This window comes from Lonchura striata, chromosome 2 (genome assembly GCF_046129695.1).
Source record: "Lonchura striata isolate bLonStr1 chromosome 2, bLonStr1.mat, whole genome shotgun sequence".
Classification (NCBI taxonomy): domain Eukaryota; kingdom Metazoa; phylum Chordata; class Aves; order Passeriformes; family Estrildidae; genus Lonchura; species Lonchura striata.
In genome coordinates, this window is record NC_134604.1 from 65,421,154 (window position 1) to 65,442,177 (window position 21,024).

Below are 21,024 nucleotides of genomic sequence, written 5' to 3' on the forward strand. Positions count from 1 at the left end.
CACCCGGCGGGCGGCGCGGCCGCTTCCGCGTCGCTGTCGCGGCGCGCCGGGGCCCCGCGGCTGCCGCGGGCGATGGCGCTGCCGCCGCTCCCGTCCCTGCCCCTGCCCGCAGCCGCGCTGGCGCTGGCGGCCCTCGCCGCTTTCCTGCTCGTCCTGGTGAGAGCCGCGCACGGGGGGCCCGGGGGCTCCGTGGCGGGGGCGGCGCGCGAGGCCGCCCCGTGCCGCCCCCCGGCGCGGGGCAGCGCGGTCCGGCCCCGCCCGGGGTCCCGCGGTCCTGCCGCGCCCCGCAGGCCGTGGGGCCGGCCGGGCCGGGCGGCTGGAGCCGGCAGCGCTGCGCTTCTGCGGGGGGTTGTGCGGGGAATGTGCTTCGGCGGGGCGTGGGCTACCGTGCCTGGCAAAGGGGGCCAGGACGGAGCATTTCAGCCTTACCTTACGTGTTGGGAAATGTCCTGGTAACGCCTTCGCGTTAACCATTTGGGAAGTTGCTGTGTTTCTGCGTATCCGAAATGTCGTGCGAGATTAAGAAGGTCGAGCCCCTGGAAAGCGAAATTCTGTTGCCTGTCCACAGTGCCACGTATGCATCCTGCCCAGGGAGGTGGGGGAGGCACCGTCCCTGGAGGTGTTTAAGGAAAGACTAGACTTGGCACTGGTCTGATCGATACGGTGTTGTTGGGGCATCGGTGATATCAGAGGTCTTTTTCAACCTAAGTTATTCTGTGTGTGGTATCGCCAAGTAAAAGTGCTACAGAACCCAAGTTCTACCACTTTTTTTTATCCACGCATAAAGCAATCAGAGCCTTAGTGTTGCAAGCACACATGGCTGTCTGGTCGTTGATTTCAGCTTTGCCATTGATTTCAGTGGCGTGGTGGGGGATCAGAGGCGGCACCTGCTTATGTGCTCAAGGTTACTTGGGGAAGGAGCTCGGACCACAGCTTTGGAAGCATCTGCATGCTTTGCAGTTAAAAACAGCAGCAAGCCAATGATGCTGACAGTGGTCAGAGTGGGAGTAACCAAACGGCATGAGAGAGTTTTGGTCCTGTGTGAAATTCCACAACAGTGACCCACCTTATTACTGAAATATACTTAGTTGCCCCTGGTAGAACATTTAACAACTAAATAAACTTTTAACAATGCTTGACAACTTTTTTCATTTCTTCTTCATCACAGATTTGTGTAATCGCTCATGTAACTGCCAAAACAATGCCACACGAAGATGCTGAGTGCAGGAAAGGATCTGCACCAAATATTCATGATCCTGCTACAAGAGAACTCTCTGTCGTTGTGCCTTCATACAATGAGGAAAACCGGTGTAAGATTTTTCTAGTTTTGAGGAAAAGAAGAAAAGCTATCTGTTGTTACTGTAATAATGCAGAGGTCAGTTGCATTAGCAGTAGATTCTGGCAGACCAGATTATGTATCAGATTTTGGACACAGTTTCCAGAAAACAGTCCAAGTACATTGAATTTCAAAATTAAGGCATAGTGGAACTTGATTTCTACTGCTAAAAATAGCATGGAGCACTTGTAAGAATCCTCTTAATTTTAATGAACCCCAGAAGAATGGCTGTTCATTGCCTCTGCACATGCTGCAAGGCAAGAAGTAGTAAAATACTTTTAAATTGAGATTTTCCCACTCTTTAAACAACTACAGCAGCTTCAGACAAGCAGAAAAAGGGATGGTCTCAGGGGTTTGTGTTTGACTTGGCCATAGATAGGAGTACCTGATACTGAGTGAAGGCTTTTAGATGTGATAGAAATAATCAAGCTCTAAAGCTGATGTGGCAGTACACAAGCTGACAGCTTGTTTAAATAGATAGTCAGTGGTGCTTTGCAGTGTCAGTCATAAAGAATTATTTTTTTTTTCCTTTAATGTTGTGCAGAGAATTATATACTTTAAAATATAAAGTTGGTTCCTCAGAATAAAAGTTTTTATGCTTTCTTTTTATCACGTGTGTGATTTTCTTCAGTGTTCTTTCTGCATTCAGAAAGGACAGCACTTAGAGTTGCAGCTGCTAAGCTTGTTTACTGAAGGTAGTGTTGTATGAAAGAGTTGATTTGCTCAGTCTTGCTTTGTGGCTATTTTCAGCTTGCTTGTGCAGGTGCTTTTGGTGTTACAATCTACTAACCTGACTTCCTCCACCTTTTCTCTAGTACCACTTATGATGGATGAAGCTTTGGATTATCTAGAAAAAAGACAGGTATTTTCTTTTTGCATTCAAAATTCATTATTTTCCTGTGTATTATATATAACAAGTTGGTAATCTAGTCACTTTGTTATATTAGTGTACATTAAAACAGTAGTACTTGGCCACTTAGAAATAATGCTTCTGTCTCTTATCAGTAATTTTTAGATCAAGTGCCAGAAAGGATTTTTAAATTAAGTAAAAATTTAGTATGCTACTATAGGATGAAACAATCTTCATATACATGAAATCTGCCCAAGACAGAGCTAAGGATTAACCATGCATTTAACTTTCTAAACTACGTCCTGGTTTGTTCCAACAAGTTTCTTAAGCATCTGTTCTTCAATAGAATTTGTTCCCTGGGTAAGAAGCTCATTGTAAAAGTTTGTGGATTTTGTTTTGTTTAGGTTTTTTTAAAAGTTATGTTTTTCTGAGCTTCCATCTTCTACTGCTAAGTTGATTTTTCAGTTCTAGATGGTAGCATGACAAGCCAATGTTACAGTACCTGCATCAAATATGGCAAAATTCTGTAGCTATGCCATCTTACCAAATTTACTGCATCATATTAGTATCTGTTGGCAACTATGAATTTGTGGTAGGGAGAAAAGAATAATGATGTTTGAAAGACCTACTGCCTACTTAAGAAATTGGATGAAATGCATTATTTCTGCTTTTATTTTCAAGAAACAAGATCCTTCATTCACTTATGAAGTGATAGTGGTTAATGATGGTAGTAAAGATCAAACTGCAAAGGTAAGAAAAAGTAATGTCTTCCCAAGCAATCAGAGGCGTGGAATTTTGTTTGGATTTTTGTATCTTTGTGGAATATAACAGTGGTTTATATTTATATTTTGGTACTTGAAATAGTTGACAGTTGAAGTTCACATATCTGAATTATCTCTGTCATTGCATCATGGATGGCACATATGCACATGAATGCACATACAATTCTTCTGCAAATTCTAGTTTTCTTGATTGGCAGCTGTGACAGCCATTTTCCTGCAGCTGTGGTTCTAAGAATTCTAATCCTAACTTCAAGAAATTTCACTTGAAATACTCTACATGTGCATAGTGATGATGTGAATAGGAATTTGAGGAAGCTAAAAAGACTTTTAAAATGTCTCATTCATACTGTGACAGAACAAGTGACACAGTTCTTTCCCACACCCTTTTTGGGATTGTTAATTTAAAAAACCATGTGCTAGTATTAGTATTTTCTGTAAAAAAAAATAGTTCTGTATTCTTCTGCTTCAATTTTGATCTATGTTACTGGCAAGGAAGGCTAGCCAGCTTGTGGGTTTTCTTTCCTACTGCTTGGAAGATGTTTGAGGTAGAGACTAAAATGTATATTGCTTTAAGAATTGCTGGTATATAATTTTGACTGCTGTGCATTCTTTCTACTATCTCTTTCAATTGAGCATACAATGGCTGCAGCCCTCTGGACATAAAAGACCTCAAGACAACCTTTAGAAAAAATTAGGAGAAAACTCAAGCTTTCTCTTCCCCACAACATATACCAAAATGTTCAGATCCTTGCAGTGTGAATATGGCTTTAGATCAACATGAATTTTTCTTCAAAACCACAAATAGCAGCAAGACAAGTGAGAAATAGATGGCTGTCATAGAAAATTGTATTTCTTTTATGAACTATTGGTGTTAATAGAAAAGATCTGTAATAGTATGATATAAATTAAATTAGGATTGAGTTTCATAGAGGTGGGAGGATGGGGGTTGAATTGCTTCGGGAAATATCCTGTTCTTAATGAACATTACTTCATTTCTTCAGTCTTCTTGTTTTAACCGTGGACTGTTTTTTATTTTCCCAAACAGGCTCCAGCGAACACTGGCAATGTATTTGTGCCGACTGAAGTGGTTATAGCTCTGTGCTATTAATTTATTTTCTTTTGAAGGGTGAGCAAATGTACACTTGTCCCTTGGTTCCTAGTTTTGTTTTATGCTGGCTTTTTGTGTATCTGTCAGGTTGCAAAGGAGTACTGCAAGAAATATGGAAGTGACAAAGTGCGAGTGATATCTTTGGAAAAAAATCGAGGGAAAGGGGGAGCAGTCAGGACGGTAATTAATACTTTCATCTCCTTCTCTGTTTGAAGTACCTGTGCCCAAATATGCAGAAGATAGAGCTGTGCTGACTGACATTTTGAATTCAATGCATTAACAAATGGATCAGGCAAAAACTGAGTACAGATTCTATAAATTAAAGCAAAAATTTTTTTCAAAGTAAGTTTATTTTAGATCTTGGTAGCAGTGTTGTCTTTCCAGAAAGATCAACACCAAAGACTTTTTTTAATACAAGAATTCAAAGTGGAAAAAAAATGCTTGAATCTCATATTCATGTTAGTTCTCATGTTCGAATCATGTTAGTTCATGTTAGAATCTCATATTCATGTTAGAAATAGGTTTGCATTTATAAAAACCAACCAAAAAAAGTAACCCAAAACTGTTACAGATTGAAGTTAAGCTTTTGTAGAAAAAATAGAGCCAAATTGGCAAACTTCACTCTCCAGGTCATGGCTGTGGTTTTTAACATGGCTGATAAACAAGAACTCCTCCAACAAAGTTTATGTTTACTGAAGCCCACTGCTATCACCCACACTAGATAGTCAAAAAAGCACAATTCATGCTTTCACATAGATGTTATTATAAAATGAACATGTTCTAAATATGAAATAGCTGCTACACATTTAGAAGGAACATTGTATTCCTCCAGTGCATGACACCCTGCTTTTCTGAAAAAGGGTGGTATCATCTATGGATTTTCAGTGACATGTCTTTATTTTCAGCTCTATATTTTGTATGTCAATTTATTTTTTATGAAAAATTAGTAAATATGAGAAATGGAGAAAACACAGTATTAGAACATATGTTACTGTTGTAAGAGATACAATTTTGAAGTTATTTCAAGAGAAGGAGAACAATTTTCTGTGTGATATACTTTTGCAATGCATCGTGTAGAGTGGATGTGTGTACAGCTACTTCCTTGCCAGTCTTTTCCAGATGCACACATGCTTGGTTGCAACAGTACTTCTGTGACACCCACTGCTAATTGTTTTCCTGTCTGGACCCCCTTCAAAAATTACAAATTTTTTCTGACCAAGCATATGGCAACATAAGCTGAGAAACCTGTGCATCACAAGTGTTTTGTAGTGATACTGTCACTTGAAACAGTAGTCTTAAATTAGTTTTGAGAAATAGCTCTTGAATGTTCATGAAACAGTGTTAGGTAAAACTCACACTGCATCCTCCTGACATAGCACATGTGAAAAGAAAAGCCATCCAGTACAGTGGTAACTGCTAATCACTGCTTCTTCGTGCTCCCCTCTAGAGCTGACTGTAGCACTTGTTGCCTTTTAGATTCAGTTTTTTCCCGAGGATTGTTAGCCTTTCATGTTCATGCATTGTGTGTCACTCTGGACACTCACAGTGTGAAGTCTCTAGATGCTATTACCATATAAATAGGTAAATTACTGTTAGTAGCAGAATATTAAGACTTACCTGTTGTGTGGAATCTGTGAGATATCACTGTCGTGTTACTACATAGGATTTTTTAGCATCTTGCACCTAGCTTATGACAAATAATCAATTTCAAATATGTCGATTTTTTTTTATTGACTATTTTCATTGCAGGGTGTCTTTAGTTCTCGGGGGAAAACAATTCTTATGGCTGATGCAGATGGGGCTACAAAATTTGCAGATATTGAAAAAGTAGAAGAAGGTCTAAAGAATCTCCGGCCATGGCCTGTGAGTATAAATTCTCATGCTTTTACTGCAATACACTTGCATACTTTAATACACAAGATAGACTTTGTAGTTCTCTTCAAATTTTTTGAGATCCAGTTGAAGATCTAGGTGTATGTCTGAAGACCTAAGTGTAAGGTTAGAAACCTCAAGAATGGGCTGTCAGAAGGAGCTTTCACTGAGTTCTTACCTCCTTTGCATCCATTGTGCCTACTCCAAGGCAGTACAGAATGTTCTATTTTGCTGTTTATCCTTCCTGCTAATTGCTTGAAGTTGTTCTGTTGTGTATAAATGCCATGTGATGCCTGCTTAGTTTTCTTTGTGAACTGTTTTGTCTTTTCATTTTATCTGATGTCATCCTATATACCTTTAAGGGTGCATCTTAATTCCACCCTCTTTTATATAGGTTTTCTTTTCTCAGGGTCCTTAGTTTAATGACAGTATTTGGAAGAACGTTTTATTGTAAACAAAAATTCAAAAACCTGTGGAACAAGAACACCTCCCTGCACAGTCATTCGCTTTTGGGAGCTTGACTTGAAAGAACTGAGGTTTATTTTCTGCTTAAATGCAGATGGGTGAGGTGCTTGTAGCTGGTTTCCCAGAGTGCCAGAAGAGATGTGCAGCCTCCCAGACAGAGCTGTGGGGGCTGTGCCTGTGGAAGGGGCCACAGCCTGTGAGTGCCAGAGCCACAAGTGCAAGAGCCAGCAGGCAGCGTGTGACCCTGACACTCTTCCCTACCAGGGCTGCAGCAGCTGCTGGTTCTCCAACACTGGCCTCAAATCCAGTAGATTTGAGAGATTTTATGTGGGAAGTAGTGTGAGAATAGTGTTAAACCTTTTGTTTTGATCATGTTGATTTAATTTGAGATTATATTTTTGGCTGATATCATGGCATTTTATTCATTTGAAGATACATCAGTGCAATAAGTGCTTTATTCTGTTATTGCTTCCATCAAGCAATTTTTAAGGAAAATGTCCATCCTAGGAATGCTGCATACTTATCTGTACTGCTAACATTTGCATAAAGTAAACAATGTAAAGCTAAAAAATACCTGAATAAATTGAGGCAATTTGCATGCACCTTATGCAAATTGTAATAAACTTTAGATTGTCTCTTAATTGTAGAAGACTGATTTAGGCTCAAAACCTAGCAGTAGAAGTGCTGCTATAGGAAGCAGAAAAGTGTGCTGCTTTGAAGTTTTTTCTTATTTTATTTTGTGATTCTCAACACAAGATTCCACCAATTAAAATAATATTAATTTAAGAAATAACTCTTTAATTTATATTCCTGTACAGGAAGGGATGGCTATTTCCTGTGGTTCTAGAGCTCATCTGGAGAAAGACTCGATAGCAAAGGTTTGTTGCCATTTCCGGCTGTGTAATTATAACCAAATATTTCCATTATTTGTTTCTGCTCTACAGGTTTTGCAGTTAGATAAGCAATATTTTTAAAAGAATGGACGCTAAAAATAAGGAAAAGCTTGTCATGCATGTCTTCAGTCATATACAAAGGATGTGTTCTAGATTTTAGGCACTTTGAACTCACTTAAGTTAGTGTTCCAATTTATGAATTTCATTTTTGTAGTTGAGAATATCTCACAAGCAGAGTTTCTAAACCCTGACAGAATTGGTTGCCAGTAACCAGTGCTGGGGCTGGAAGGGAAAGCAGCTGATGTGTTCATTATTACTGATTTCCTTCCAGTGCAAGAATTTGACTTGCAGATCTTGAAACCTGTTTAAAATGAGTTAGGGATAATTAGCAGCCAGCTGTTTGAAGAGTAATTCTATTCATGGGAAAGTGGTTTAAGTCTTCTGTATTACTCATAGTAAATTTCTGAGTTTTGAACACACAGACAGTACTGTTCTATGTGTAACTCTTGTGTATTAAACAATGATGCACAGGCACATGGCTTTATCTTGCATCTGATTTTCTGATGTCTTGGCAGACAGTAATTGACAAAGCACAGGCATGGAAGTTGTATTGCAACAGACACATTGCTGGGCTCATTTTTTAGTGTCATTGGATGTGCTCATCATGGTGAATGTTCTCAAAGAGTTCTCTTTGTTTATACTGATGTTTAGTACTCAAAATTATTCTGAAATATATAAACAACTACTAAAATAGTTACAGAAGATCAAAAAAAGTTACACTGGTAATGTTCAGCCTCTAGTAGATCTGTACTTTTTTTCTTCTGGTTTATGAGATAGTATTGGAGTGGTTCACTCTGAGTTCTTGCAAATATTGCTGTGTGTATATTAGCATCTTCAATGCATGCTCAAAGCATCCTCATCCTCAAAAAGAAACGAAAACCAAAAAAAGAATTCAACAAGAAAAAAACCTTCATCATAATCAGATACTAGGAACTACTACAGGAAGATTATGTGGCTGATAAAGTGGAGCCCAGAAAAAGTGTTTCATTGCATGGTCAAATACTGCATGTGGACAGATTTTTCCTAGTGCATTCATATTTCTTGAAGGTCTTGGTATGTTAGGGAGAGGAATTGGAACAGGACTTTCATCTTTTAATGCAAAAGTATAATTTTTAGGACATGTCCGGCCTTTGCATCCTGCTTCTCCCCATATTTCTGAATTTTTAATAGAGTTTAATAGAGAATTTTTAATCACAAACTGGTTAGGTAGTACTGATTTGCTTGAAATGTATAACCCATTTCATTTCATCACCCAGTTGTTCCCTAGGCTGGAATAGAAGGACTACCTTTACTATAGCGGGACAAGACTGTTGTATAGTGCAGTAGGTATAAAAGAGTTGCAGAGCAATCTTTTAGATGTTGGGATTTCTCTCTGGACTTATTGGCATCTAAAACAGTAGAACGAAGCTGTGATAAGCAGCTGTATTGAACTTATTAAGACCAGAATTTCACCCTTATGTTCAGTCTCAATACATCAAGAATTCTGCTCTGCTTCCAGAATTGCTAATGTCCTTTAATGAATCTATACTGACTTGCATAAATAGTCTTAGGAGTGATAAGTATAACCCAAGAACTCCTCTTTGTGAAGTAAGTGCAGTTTCACTGTCTGACAATCATGCAACCTCCTAGCTCTTCCCTTCTGGCCCTGGTGGGAGACTGGTGTTCTTGGTCACAGAGCCAAAAGAGCCAAAGAGGACACATTAACCTGGGCCAGGAGCACTTTTCAAAAGACACAAGCTATGAATTTGGTTTCCCTTGAGCCAAAGGCAAGCATCTTCTCTATTTTTCAAGTGAGATTGTAAATTGTTGACTTTAAAGGCATCTCTTATCACCCAGAGATACATAGCACTTGGATCATTGGCTCCTAAAGATTTTACATGATTTATGGCTGGCAGTCATAGATACAATCTCTTAAATTTAGCTTGAGAACATCAGTGAGTTCAGAAGCAATTTTTAGATCACAATTCTAGATGTTTAGGAACTGTCTTGAATAAAAGACTAAGAGGGACCTCTGCAAATTCAGACTCCAGCCTCTGGAGTTCATGGACAAACTTATCTGTATAATTATTGTGTCAGGAGCACAAGTGTAACCAATGAGCCAGCTGGGTACATTTATCAGGAATATAAAACATATCCATGAAAGCAAAAGAACAAAAGAGATGACTGTAACATTGCTGGAAATACAAAAGTAAGTATCCTACGCAGCAGCCTTTGCTTTAGACCTGGTTTTCACTTGGTCCATTATATACTTCCAAAGAAGTATGTAATACAGAAGATACTATAGCTGTTCCACTGATTATTTGAAATCCAGTTGCAGGTTCCTGCTTTACTTAATAAGGCATAATCCAGAGTGAAAAACTGCTCTGAAGCGGGGAGAGGAGAAAAAGGAACTTGGATTTCTCCTATCCTAGACTATACACATGACTGGCAAGTCTTTCTCTAGATGAAAATATTTCCCTTTCAGGCAGGATTTTGTTTGTATTGTAACAATTGGTAAGTTCTGTTTTCATTCCAGTGCAAAATACAACCAGTATATAAACTTTGAAAGCTATCACAAAACAGGGTTACTGTCCTGTAAGACAGCTCTCTTCACGTACTTCACTCATCACTCAAATAAAACCACCTAACTTCTTGCCTTTTGTCCACAGCGCTCTTACTTTCGAACTCTCCTCATGTATGGGTTCCACTTCCTGGTGTGGTTTCTCTGTGTCAAAGAGATACGGGACACACAGTGTGGATTTAAACTTTTAACCAGAGAAGCTGCCTTGCAGACTTTCTCAAGCCTTCACATAGAACGCTGGTAAATTGCTCCTTTTTTTGTTGGTGGTGTTTTTTTATAATTGAACATGGGTTTGGAAAAGTAATTTTAGTGTTGCAACTATAATGAAGCATAGGATGTCTGTGTATACATCCCAGCTGCTCATTTTAGCCATTTACAGTATTGCCTGCATGGTAGCTTTGATTTCTTGTTATGTTAAAGTATCCTGGTAACTGCTAGAAATTCTATGTTCTTATTAAGATACATTGTAGGAAAGTAGTTGGGTATTTAATTTTATTCTTTATTTAATTTTATTCTCTTTTCTCAAAAGATATATGTAATCCTAGGTAGGATATTTTGGTTTTGCCTTGTCATAGGAAATGATAATTGATTAGAAAAGAGGAGAGGGAAAAAAGAGGAAAAAGGTCTCAAACAACTAAAAATCCCAGTAACTCTTCTTTCTTCGCCTCCAGAAGAAATTTTAAACAAACAGCTTTCATGGTGCTGTAATTCATCCCCAGTTTGAGTCCTCTCTCTTTTTACAGATACGAGCCATGCAAGCAGAGTAAGAAATTGAGAGAAACTGTTATTATGATAAGGAAAGTTATTAATCATATTCAAAACTCCTATCAGTGTTATTTTTTATACATTACAATTCAGTAATGCTTAACCAAAGCATTTTATGTAAAATCAATATCTGATAAGGTGTTTATAATTGCTGAGGACTCTAAAGTGAAAGCAAATGCTTATTCTTTACTTTCTTTCTTGCTAAAGTATTTTATGTGAGGAACATTGACAGATATCTTTAATTTAAGACGACTGAAAATTATGTGTAGTCTTTTAATTACTTTACAGCTCCTTTAGTTGTGATTTAGCTACAACAGTTCCTGTATGTGAATGATACTGCCACGGCTACTATTATGGGATTGAAACACTGTTTTTGCACAAATACCATAATTTCTGTAGATATTCTATGCCACAATTTTTGCTAAAAAGGATAGTTTAATTAGGTGTAATCAAACCTTTTAAAACAATTGTCTTCATTCAAGAAAATCTGTCATGGGCTTCTGCTTGCTTGACAGGGAGCAGAACTGCTGAACAATGTTCCCGAGCACAAACATGTACAATCCTACAGCTCTAGTCAATTCCAATGTGTATAGTTCTAGGCTGAGCTTTGACAGCTATATTGCCCCTCCAGACTTCAGTTGCAATGAAAAAGGGATATTGTTAATATTTTATAGCAATTATATCGTTGGTGTCGAACATACCAGATCTTCATGTCTTAGTTCATTGTTCCTTCTATTCTTGCTCTTTTATCTATAGTAATGCATAAACTAATCCCTTGTGTATTTTCTTATTTATCTGAAATGTGCTGATTAGTGATGAGGAATGCTTGTTTTGTGTGGCAAGAAAAGAAAACTCAAGTTCTTCCAAGAAAAAAGCTCTTCAGATAATTCCAAGTCACAAATTTGCCTAAAACAGCTTTAGGTTTTTTGGGGTTTATAAAATTTGGTTTACTTCTGCACAAACTGGCAATGTATTGTCTGGTTTCATGCTCATCTCTCAATCGAGTCTCTGTGTTTACCCACCTTTTTTTTTATATTTATAGTTTAAACCAAATCTCACAGAACAGCTGAGGAGAGAAACTTAGATTATTGCCACTGCTGAAGACAAAATCCTATAGTAAGGTCTCAAAAGTTACTTTTCTGCTCCATAGCTAGTAATTTAGCATCTGTAACTAGAAGATAGCATGTCAGTGCACAAATTGAGTGTTGTCCCTTTCCCAGTTATTATTCATAAGATCTGGAAATGAACTGGGAGATGGGAAATATAAATATGTGGGGAGAGTGCATATGTTCAGGGAAATTATAGTCCTAAGTGAAATGTCAGTGTTGTACAAACAGTTGGGATAATTGCAATTGGAAATTATATAGGGACATCAAGCATTCATCCCATAGTATTAGATTTCTTTGTATAAAATTGTATAAGAATCTGAAACAGCTCAATGCTGGAAACTTCCTATTTTAAGCAAATCTGGCCCCAGATATTTTTCCATTGCATAGCATGTGTACAAAGGAAAATACAAACTGGTTAGACATTATGCCATAGAGGATCTGTGCATATCATGAGTATGGAGACAGAAGAGTAATAGTAGTTGGAATAGTACTTCTGCTGACCTGCAACAATGTGGAGTCCCCAGCTGGGTCATAGAGCAACTTGTTCATACTGAAACCATCAGCAAGGGGTAGCAGAGGAGCTACTATCTTGGTACTGGATAAGAGGCTCTGAAATCTGGATTTATTTCCTCTTCTGCGTCACTGCGCTGGGGCTACTTGACATCCAAGGAAATTATTTGATTCTCATTGAATCTTAAAATCCAACAAGTGGGATGCAGCTCTGTTAGGTATTTGAAGGAGTGTTCAGTTCCATATGGTCAGTGCTCAGATGTTCTGGGAATAATGCAGGGGGGTGCTGGAATTTAATAGGATAAAAGCCATCTGAGTTAAGCACCCCAGTCCTTGAGCCAGCTGAGGGCTCCCCAGCTGCTGCACTGGAATGTTTGGTGAGCTGAAAGGAATGAACACCAGGCTTCTGCACAAGTCAAATTGTCTGTCATGTCTGCTCAAGCTTAGTCAAGCTTGGATTTGTGGGGGTACTACAGTGTTAGGTGAATGCTTGTTAAAAAGACTAAAATTGATGCATAACATGTTTACTCATTAATGTTAAACAAAAGTACTATAAAATCAACTATCTAATAATTCCCACCTGCTTAGATCCTCCCTTCTTTATGCTTTCACCATGCTTTTTCCATTCCAGTGGACATTGATGTGAATATCACCTCTTTAATACTAAAAATACTAGAAAACAGACCAGATTTTACTTCTTGCTGTGATGAATTTGATTTATAGATGCTTACATTTAGGAAATCTTGAAGTTGAAGCATACAAGGAAAAATACAGTTTTATCATTATGGCAATAAAGTGTCATGTAACATTTCTTGAAGAGAGACCAAGATATTCCCTAGAATATTGTTTTAATCTAACCCTAAATTTTAGAAGGCATTTGAAAATTAATAGATTCTACAAACTGTTTATATATTCAATATTTACATCCTAAACTGGCTTTTTTTGGCGAGTGTTCTCATTGTCTTTTTTGTTTAACTATTCTTTGGCTGTGTATATATGAGTATAAATGAAACATTCTTGAAATTTACTCTCTAAATAGCAAAGTTTTAACATTAGTTTGAAATGAAAGCAACCTTTTGAACACAGAGCATATGCTTTGTGTTTTAGATTCTGAATTTGATTACACAACTAATCTGTTTTTCAGAAATGGATGGAGCAGATTTTTTAATCTAAAACTAAAATGAAAATTAAAAGAGATATTATAAAAATGTAACAGAGACAGTTGGAATTACTTCAGGCTATAAAAGAAGATCTAGTTCTCCATCTATAGTCTTGACCTGAAAAATGTAACTGTTAGTGTAAAATTTTGATGCACAGGAGAAATACTGGAAAATTAAATGGTCTCGCTGGCTGAGTTTTCCTGTCCTAAATTTGATCATTGATTTCTTCTGACAACAAAAAAAAAGATAAATTTTCTTCCTGCCAGAAAATGTCTATCCATAGAAGAACTAGACATAGCAATTACAGTCCTACCTTTATGATAAAAGGAGGTGAAATTTAAAATGTAGTTCTAGTGTTCTGGTTTGATTGGCATATTTTTGTGAAGTGGCAATTTATGATGTCATTGTACAAGTCAGCAGATCAATGAAGAGATCAAATTGTTGCTATTAGTTTTATCTATAAAAATTGCCTTGTGCACTGAACAAGGCATGCTGTTGCACATTTAAAACTTGGAAAGATCAATGTAAAAAAAAAAAAATGTTTGTTTCTCTAGTTTGTCACTAATCTCTAAATATGAGTTTCTGTATAAAAGTTGCAGAAAAATAAGCATTCATCTTGCTGCAGGGATTTTTTTTTCCCACTTTTGTGCCATTGTAGACCAACACAAGCAGTGGAATGAATTGGGTTTTTTTCCTGTTTTTCTGCATGGCAAGTAAAATTGTTTATGAGTGTCTAGTCAACGCAAAAATATTTTTGCCATTTTAACTCTGTTTTGTCTTTTAAAAAGTCCTGCTCTTGGCTGACACTTGGTCTTTCAAAAGCCCAAGTTCAGCTAGGGCAGTTTTGGCAGTCTAGCCTATTTGGCATCCTGTTTAATTGTTAGACCTCTTTGACCATTTGCTGTTTTATTTGCCTTTAAGAGTTTCTTGGAAAAACAGATCTTGGATGTACAAAACTCATAAATTCCAGTTAAAACATTATAGCTGAAGGCCTGATTTTGTTTTTTGAAACACATAATATTGGACCAAAAAAAGAAAGAGTCCTAGTGCAATTTTAAAATACAGAATAATTTTTAAGGATAAATATTTTATAAGCTCAAGCATCTTAAGGATTCAGTTTAAAAAGACTGAATTCAATTAAACACCTACCAACTTGGTTTTCAAACGAATTGTCTTAAATTGTAACTTAACCAAAACACAAGTACATGGAGAATTTTTTTCTTTACAATTCATGTTTGTGGTAATTAGCACATCATGGAGCCACTATTAGAAATAGATGGGGAAATTGTTCACACTATAGATTTTTTGCTATCTGACTCTGGGTACTTAGATTGGAACCCGAATTCTTTCAGTCAGGAGCCACGTTTGGGTGTTCTGAGCTGTGTGCCCCCCTCCCAAGAGGCTGCAGAATGAAGTACATGGTGTGAATTTTATCTTGCTGTTTCTGAGAGCAGTTCTGTCACAGGTTAACTGCTCACAAATGGCTTTGTGGCAAATCACGTGAATTGCACTTACAGCTCATCTGCTGGTGTGGCTTTGATCTCCTCTAGGGTAGGCTCCATTTAACACACCCAAGTTTTATCCTGGCTGTGGAAGCTTCTGTATGGTTCTCCTATACCATCTGGATCTGGTGGTCTGCAGTATGGGTGCACTACTGTCAGTGTATTGAGCACACTGCAGTCTGTATTCCCTGACTAACCATTCTGGCATACTGAGAGATGGTGGGGAAAAGAAATTAAAAACAATAACCCGGTGGTATTCTACGGAAATCATTCTCCTTTCAGCTTTGAGTTGTTTTGTTTTGGGTTTTTTTTTTTTGTTTGTTTGTTTGTTGGGTTTTTTTTATTTATTTCAGGATATATTCACTGTTACCCAAATGGCAACCACATGTAACAATATTAGTGTTCAACCTGATTAATTCCTGTGCTTTTAATCTCTTACTTTAAGCCCTGTAGTTCACAGAATTATTTAATGTTCTGTGATGTATCTGCTGACATTCCAGTAATCAGTTGTCCACAGGAATTATTGCAAATAACTATTAGTTCACTAGGCTAATAGTTTGTGTAATACTTTTAGAGCAGTTCATGCAGTCTAATTCATCAGACAATTATTTTGCGTCTCTTAAGATTTTTAGTCATTTAAGTAAGTATTACAAAATTAGATTTAGTCATAATACACATTATTCATAAACATTAAAAGGTGAATACATTGGGTTTTTGGCTTACAAATGTAAAATGTCAGCAAAAAATTAAATACTACCTCTTTAGTAGAGGAGACTATGGAGTGATTAATAAAATAATATTCAACCCTCATGTAAAGACAGTACTGAAATGACAGGGCTGCTTGGAGCAGATTTAGTTCATGGAGGTAAAACAATAATTTATTATTAGAACTTATTTTGTCACAATGAGAAGGCCTGTGTCCTAATCAAAGTCAGATTTACAAAGCAGCTCTAAATTCCCTATACACAATAGCTGTAGCCTCTGTAGATAACATCTGTCAGTGCTGCCTTTGCTTGTTTTAGTGGTGTCCCGTGTGAAATCAGTGGCTCTCCTGTCACGTACACGGAGAGCGCAAGTCCAGGTCTGTGTGCGTGCCTGTGATTCCAGCAGCAAGCCATCCTGCTGTGGTCTGTACTTCAGTGGGGCCCTGCCTGTGTGTGTCAGACCTACATGCACATTTCAGAGTGGACTGCTGCTGTTGCATTCATTAATAGCTTTACAGAAATGCACTGCTTAAAAGGAGAAGGTGGATTGAAGTAGAAGGAAATAACATCTGAACTTGGCAAGCAACCTGCTAAAGTATGTCTTCTGTCTGCTCAACTTGGCAAGCAACCTGCTAAAGTATGTCTTCTGTCTGCTCTTGATCACTTTGTCCCTTTCCATCTTTTCTCTAGTGTTACTTGGAATTACTAAAAACATTAATTTTTGCAACCCTCTAAGCATGAATTAATAATTTTCTGGTTTTTTTTATTGCATACATTCCCTCCAGTGGCAAAATACTTTCTTTCATTTCAAAAGAAAACTCTCTTGGATTTAGCAATGAGAATTTAAGGCAAATTATCAATCTTCATAATTGTGATTTGTGTTCAACCCTGTCAATAGTAGCTACTGGCAGCTTCATATGCTTATTTCTAAACAAGCATTAACAGCTGCCAAACTACTTGTTGCATATCAAAAGTCTGGTGTTTCAGAGCCAGAAGGCCTACTTGAGAATGCATTTACAGGAATGAAACACACAGACAATTCTCTGTGCAGAGAACTGAGAAGATTAAGGTGCATTCTGGACAAAGTGAATAGGAAAGAGCACCTGACAGAGCAGGATTACTGCCCAAATTCATTTTGCTATACAATCTGCAAAAAGTGAGCCAACAAAAAAGACAAGTCTCTCAAGAGGGTTATTGTGCATTAAGTGGTCACTAAACTGTTTGGATTCTGTTGTGCACGGTAAAATAAATAATTTCTCACTTCTATGCTGCCAACTTGAGTTCCTTTACTGAGAAAGTAAAAGTAGCACCCATCAGATCATCATAAAGCCACAGCAGGTAGATGTCCTCTTTGATGAAACTACTAGAGATGTGGATGACACTGTACATTTGACTGCTTGGTCTTCATGGTCTTCAAAAATGTTTAAATTGTGTTTGTAACAGAAGGAAAAGCAAGTAGTGGACTGAACACAGAGTCATCTATGCCTTTAAATACAGATTACAGAGAAGTATTGTTACTGTTGTCTGTATTTTGGCTGTGTTCTGAGATGTTTAGTCAGGAAAATTAATTTCCTATCCATGTGTATCTGACCCATAGAGCATTGTTATCAACTACATAACTGAACAGTCATTTAATTAACATTTCCACTGTCTTTCATCTGGGAGTATGTTGATTATATTTGGTATTTCATGTTCTTCTTCAGGGCTTTTGACGTGGAACTTCTTTATATAGCCCAGCGCTTGAAAATACCTATAGCAGAAGTTGCTGTCAACTGGACTGAAATAGAAGGTAGGGAGATAGTTCATGTTTGTAAAAGATTCCTGACATGTCAATCCAGAATAACTTATCCAAGGTTATTTACCTTGTTTTGATAGCACACAGCCTTCCTTCCATACAAATTCTGAATTTTATATCCTTGCCAGCCTACTGCCATGGCTTGGTACAGAAAGAGTGGGTGAAAGGGTAGCATGGCAGAGAAACTCTGCAGTCCCACTGGAGTGGAGACAAAAGTAAGGAATTACAGTGCTAGGACAAAACGCTACTTTGGCATGTCTTCTTGCTGTAATGTGTTAATAAATTAGTGCAGTTGTAAACCACTTTGCAGGGAGTTTGACCATCATCACTTATTGATTCAATTCCATTTCACTGTTATCTTGCCTTCCAAAAATCTCAGCTATTAAGGCATCCTCTAGAGCACCATCTCTTCTTAAGATGTGATACTGTTTCAGACCTGTTCAGACCAGGAGGTTTCTGCCACTGAGTTACTGGGAAGTATAGCTCTCTGTGTATTTCTTCAGTGCAGAACCAGCTTGAGAGGTACTGCTTGCTTTGGCTCACTTCCCCCACATCAAATGCAGTTCCTCTATTTTTTTGCCCTTTTCATGTTTTTTATCTTTTTTTAATCTCCTCAGTACAACTTATGGACAACAGATATTATAATGAACTGTAGTAATTATGAAAGGTGCAAGTACAGACTGCCCTGAGCCAGCTTTACTGGAAATGTTTCCTTTCAGTGCAGTTCCATGTGTTCATTGCACCTAAAACAAATATTAGCAGAGATGGTAGAAGGTTTGGTTTTGTAGTGTGGGCTCCTTGCCTTGCCTGAAGATTATTGTTGTAAGACAAGCTGGTGGTTCTCTTCTCCAAAGATTGTAGATAAATCATTTGCTTAGTTATTGGTGTTCAGGTTCCTATTTTCTTGAACAAAGCCTTGTCATGGAGAGCACTGCACATCTTGTCACATACATGGAATTACTGTGCTGCTTGCAAACTAGAGTGTCCCACCTGTGGCATAATGGAATACTATAAAGCAATTGCTTTCAAAATACATATATTTTTATTCATTTTAAGGTCTAGGTTGTGGGGCTGAGTGTACTGAGAATGCAGAGGTTTATGACTGCTTAAATGTGAGGCTTGCTGGTGCTCATTTTTTTCCTAACAATGTCATTCTGATTTTCTTCTTCATTAATCACAGGTTCTAAGTTAGTTCCCTTTTGGAGCTGGCTGCAGATGGGCAGGGATCTTCTTTTTATACGACTGCGATATATGACTGGTGCCTGGAAGCTTGAAGCAAAAAAATGTAATTAGGTTATTTACATTTTCCAAATATATTATTATGCTTAATGGAACACAAGAACAATTTCAATCAAGTGAAGTGGTGGTGAAAGCTGAGGTAATTCTTCATTGCTCCTCTGTATGTTTCATTTTTGCAGCATGTATGTGTTTTATAAGATTGTCAGCAGAGAATTTCTACATTTTGAAAAAAGAAAGTATTTCCAAAAAGGTTTTCTTACATGGTAATCAGATTTTTATTTTATTAAATAGTAGCCTTAACGTTTCTTATAAATTCAGTCAAATAAATATATCTGCTTTTGTCTCATCATCCATCTGGAATCTCCTTATACATATTGAAAAGAGGTACTCTGTTTGATATTGTGCAATGTTCTGTTGTGAATGACCACAGCCATTTGTTTCTGTTATATCTGGAAATGTTAGGACATATTGCAACTTGGAACTATCATTCATGGTTCATGCTGATGCATGTTTAGATTCAATGTTATGGGAAACATTAATGGATTTTACTGAGTTACAACAGTAATGTTCATAAAGTTGTTCTCAGGACTTCCAGTAGTCCCTTGACATTCCAAATGTTTTTGTCTGAAGCTGAAATAGTTTTCCTGAGATCAAACTGCAGATCTTTTCCTGACTGTAGGAGGTCCGAGAGAAAGCACATTTAATTTTAAAATGTCTTTTATAAATGTGCTTTGCTCATACATAATTAGTAGTGCATGCTCAAGGCTAGGAGTCCTTGACATCTACAGATCTGTAGTGAAAAGGGTATGGAAAGCTCAGAGCATGCAAAAGTGAGACCCAGTGTGCACTGGGGACCTGTGCATTAGTAATGGCAGTGTGATGTTGTCATGCTTCAAATGAGACCAGAGACAGAGGGAGGGTCTTGACTCTTTCATACTAATGTCACACTGCATTACAGTACAGTAACAGTTTCATTTGTGCTTTCAAAGTAGCTGTGAATTGCCAACAAACTAAGCCAATCTGTCTTTCTGAAACTTGTACAAATTTAAAAAGCTTTAAAGAATGAACAGTGTATGGTTGTACTTTCACATGTGAATTCACTGGTGATTTTTCTTTCTGTAATACTGACTTGAGTTTTGCTTCTGTTTGGGTTACCTCAGTTTTCTATAAAGTGCTGGAATAAATTCTCAAAAATATATTCAGTTTGACTTCACAGGCTTTATTCTCTTACCTTGTCCAGATACATGTCTGTCACCTCTGGAGAATCAATCAAGACTCCTCATTGCCATTTCTAGAATAAAATACCTGCTCCTCAGGACACTTGCTACAGTGTGGATTCACAGAAACAGAGAATATTCTGAGTTGGAACGGACCTATAATGGTTGTATTCCCTTTCAGTGGGGATAAGAGCTGAAGCTGGAATATAAAGAGTTAATTGAGATGGAAGAAGAATGGGGAGAAATAGAAAAGGAGAATGATCTGGGGCTGAGGTTGAAAGCCATAGTGGAATGGAAGCCATAGGGAAATGGAAGATTTACTTTAGCTGAGAAAGATGGTTGGATTGGCCTTCTGTCACTCATGCAGCAGTCAGAAGTCTTCTGGGTAGCAAACTCATCTCCTAGGCAGTTATTGCAGATTAGGAAATACAAGACACACAGGCAGTACCAGGAGACCAGGACTTACCACACACATGCTCTAAAAAAGCATATTTTAGACTCACATTGCATTTAGATTTTTGCTCTGCTCTCCTGTGTGTTCTTTCAGGCCCAGTACACCTCAACTGTTGCACAGCAGTCCCAGAATCAGGGAAAGATTCTCCTGGGTTCCATTTCAGAAGCAGATGTACTGGTTTAGTGGCACAGAGCCATAAAGAGGAGTATTCCTGCTCCCTCTCTACACCTGTTGGTTAGAGTCTCCCTCAGGCTGGTTCAGCTCACTAGAATGGCAGGATGCCATCTTCTACATGTCTGCTTTTTGTTTTTTTCCCTTTCTTCTGATACAGTTTGCTATCATTTCAGTGATCTAAAATGACTCCCTGCGTGGTCTAGCAGGCAGAGGGTGCAGCAGCAAAAGGAGAGCTTTCCCCTTTCCTAGCTGTGAACTTACCACAAGTTTGTAGACTGACTTGTCACCTGGAGGCTAGTACACTGTCCAAGGGCAGGAAAAGTAATTTAAAATTCCATCTTTTTAAATCCTATACAAGACCTGAGGTCTTGTTGCCACCTCAAAATGAGACCTTGAATTACTGAGTTCCATCAGAAAGATTTGACTCTGGCTCTTGATGTGTTCCAGAGAGCCCACTTGGTTTTACAAA

The 21,024-nt window shown here is 38.0% G+C and overlaps 1 protein-coding gene across 1 annotated transcript; it reads left to right on the top strand.

Annotated features, from left to right (window-relative positions):
- Positions 1-55: 55 nt before the first annotated feature.
- Positions 56-19,908, top strand: ALG5 (ALG5 dolichyl-phosphate beta-glucosyltransferase). The gene is made up of 10 exons (XM_021541903.3): positions 56-156; positions 1,169-1,310; positions 2,152-2,198; positions 2,868-2,936; positions 4,164-4,256; positions 5,826-5,939; positions 7,232-7,291; positions 10,015-10,166; positions 17,380-17,465; positions 18,652-19,908. Exons 1-10 carry the CDS (start codon positions 73-75, stop codon positions 18,762-18,764), a joined length of 960 nt encoding a protein of 319 aa, XP_021397578.1. The 5' UTR covers positions 56-72; the 3' UTR covers positions 18,765-19,908.
- The last annotated feature ends 1,116 nt before the right edge of the window (positions 19,909-21,024 follow it).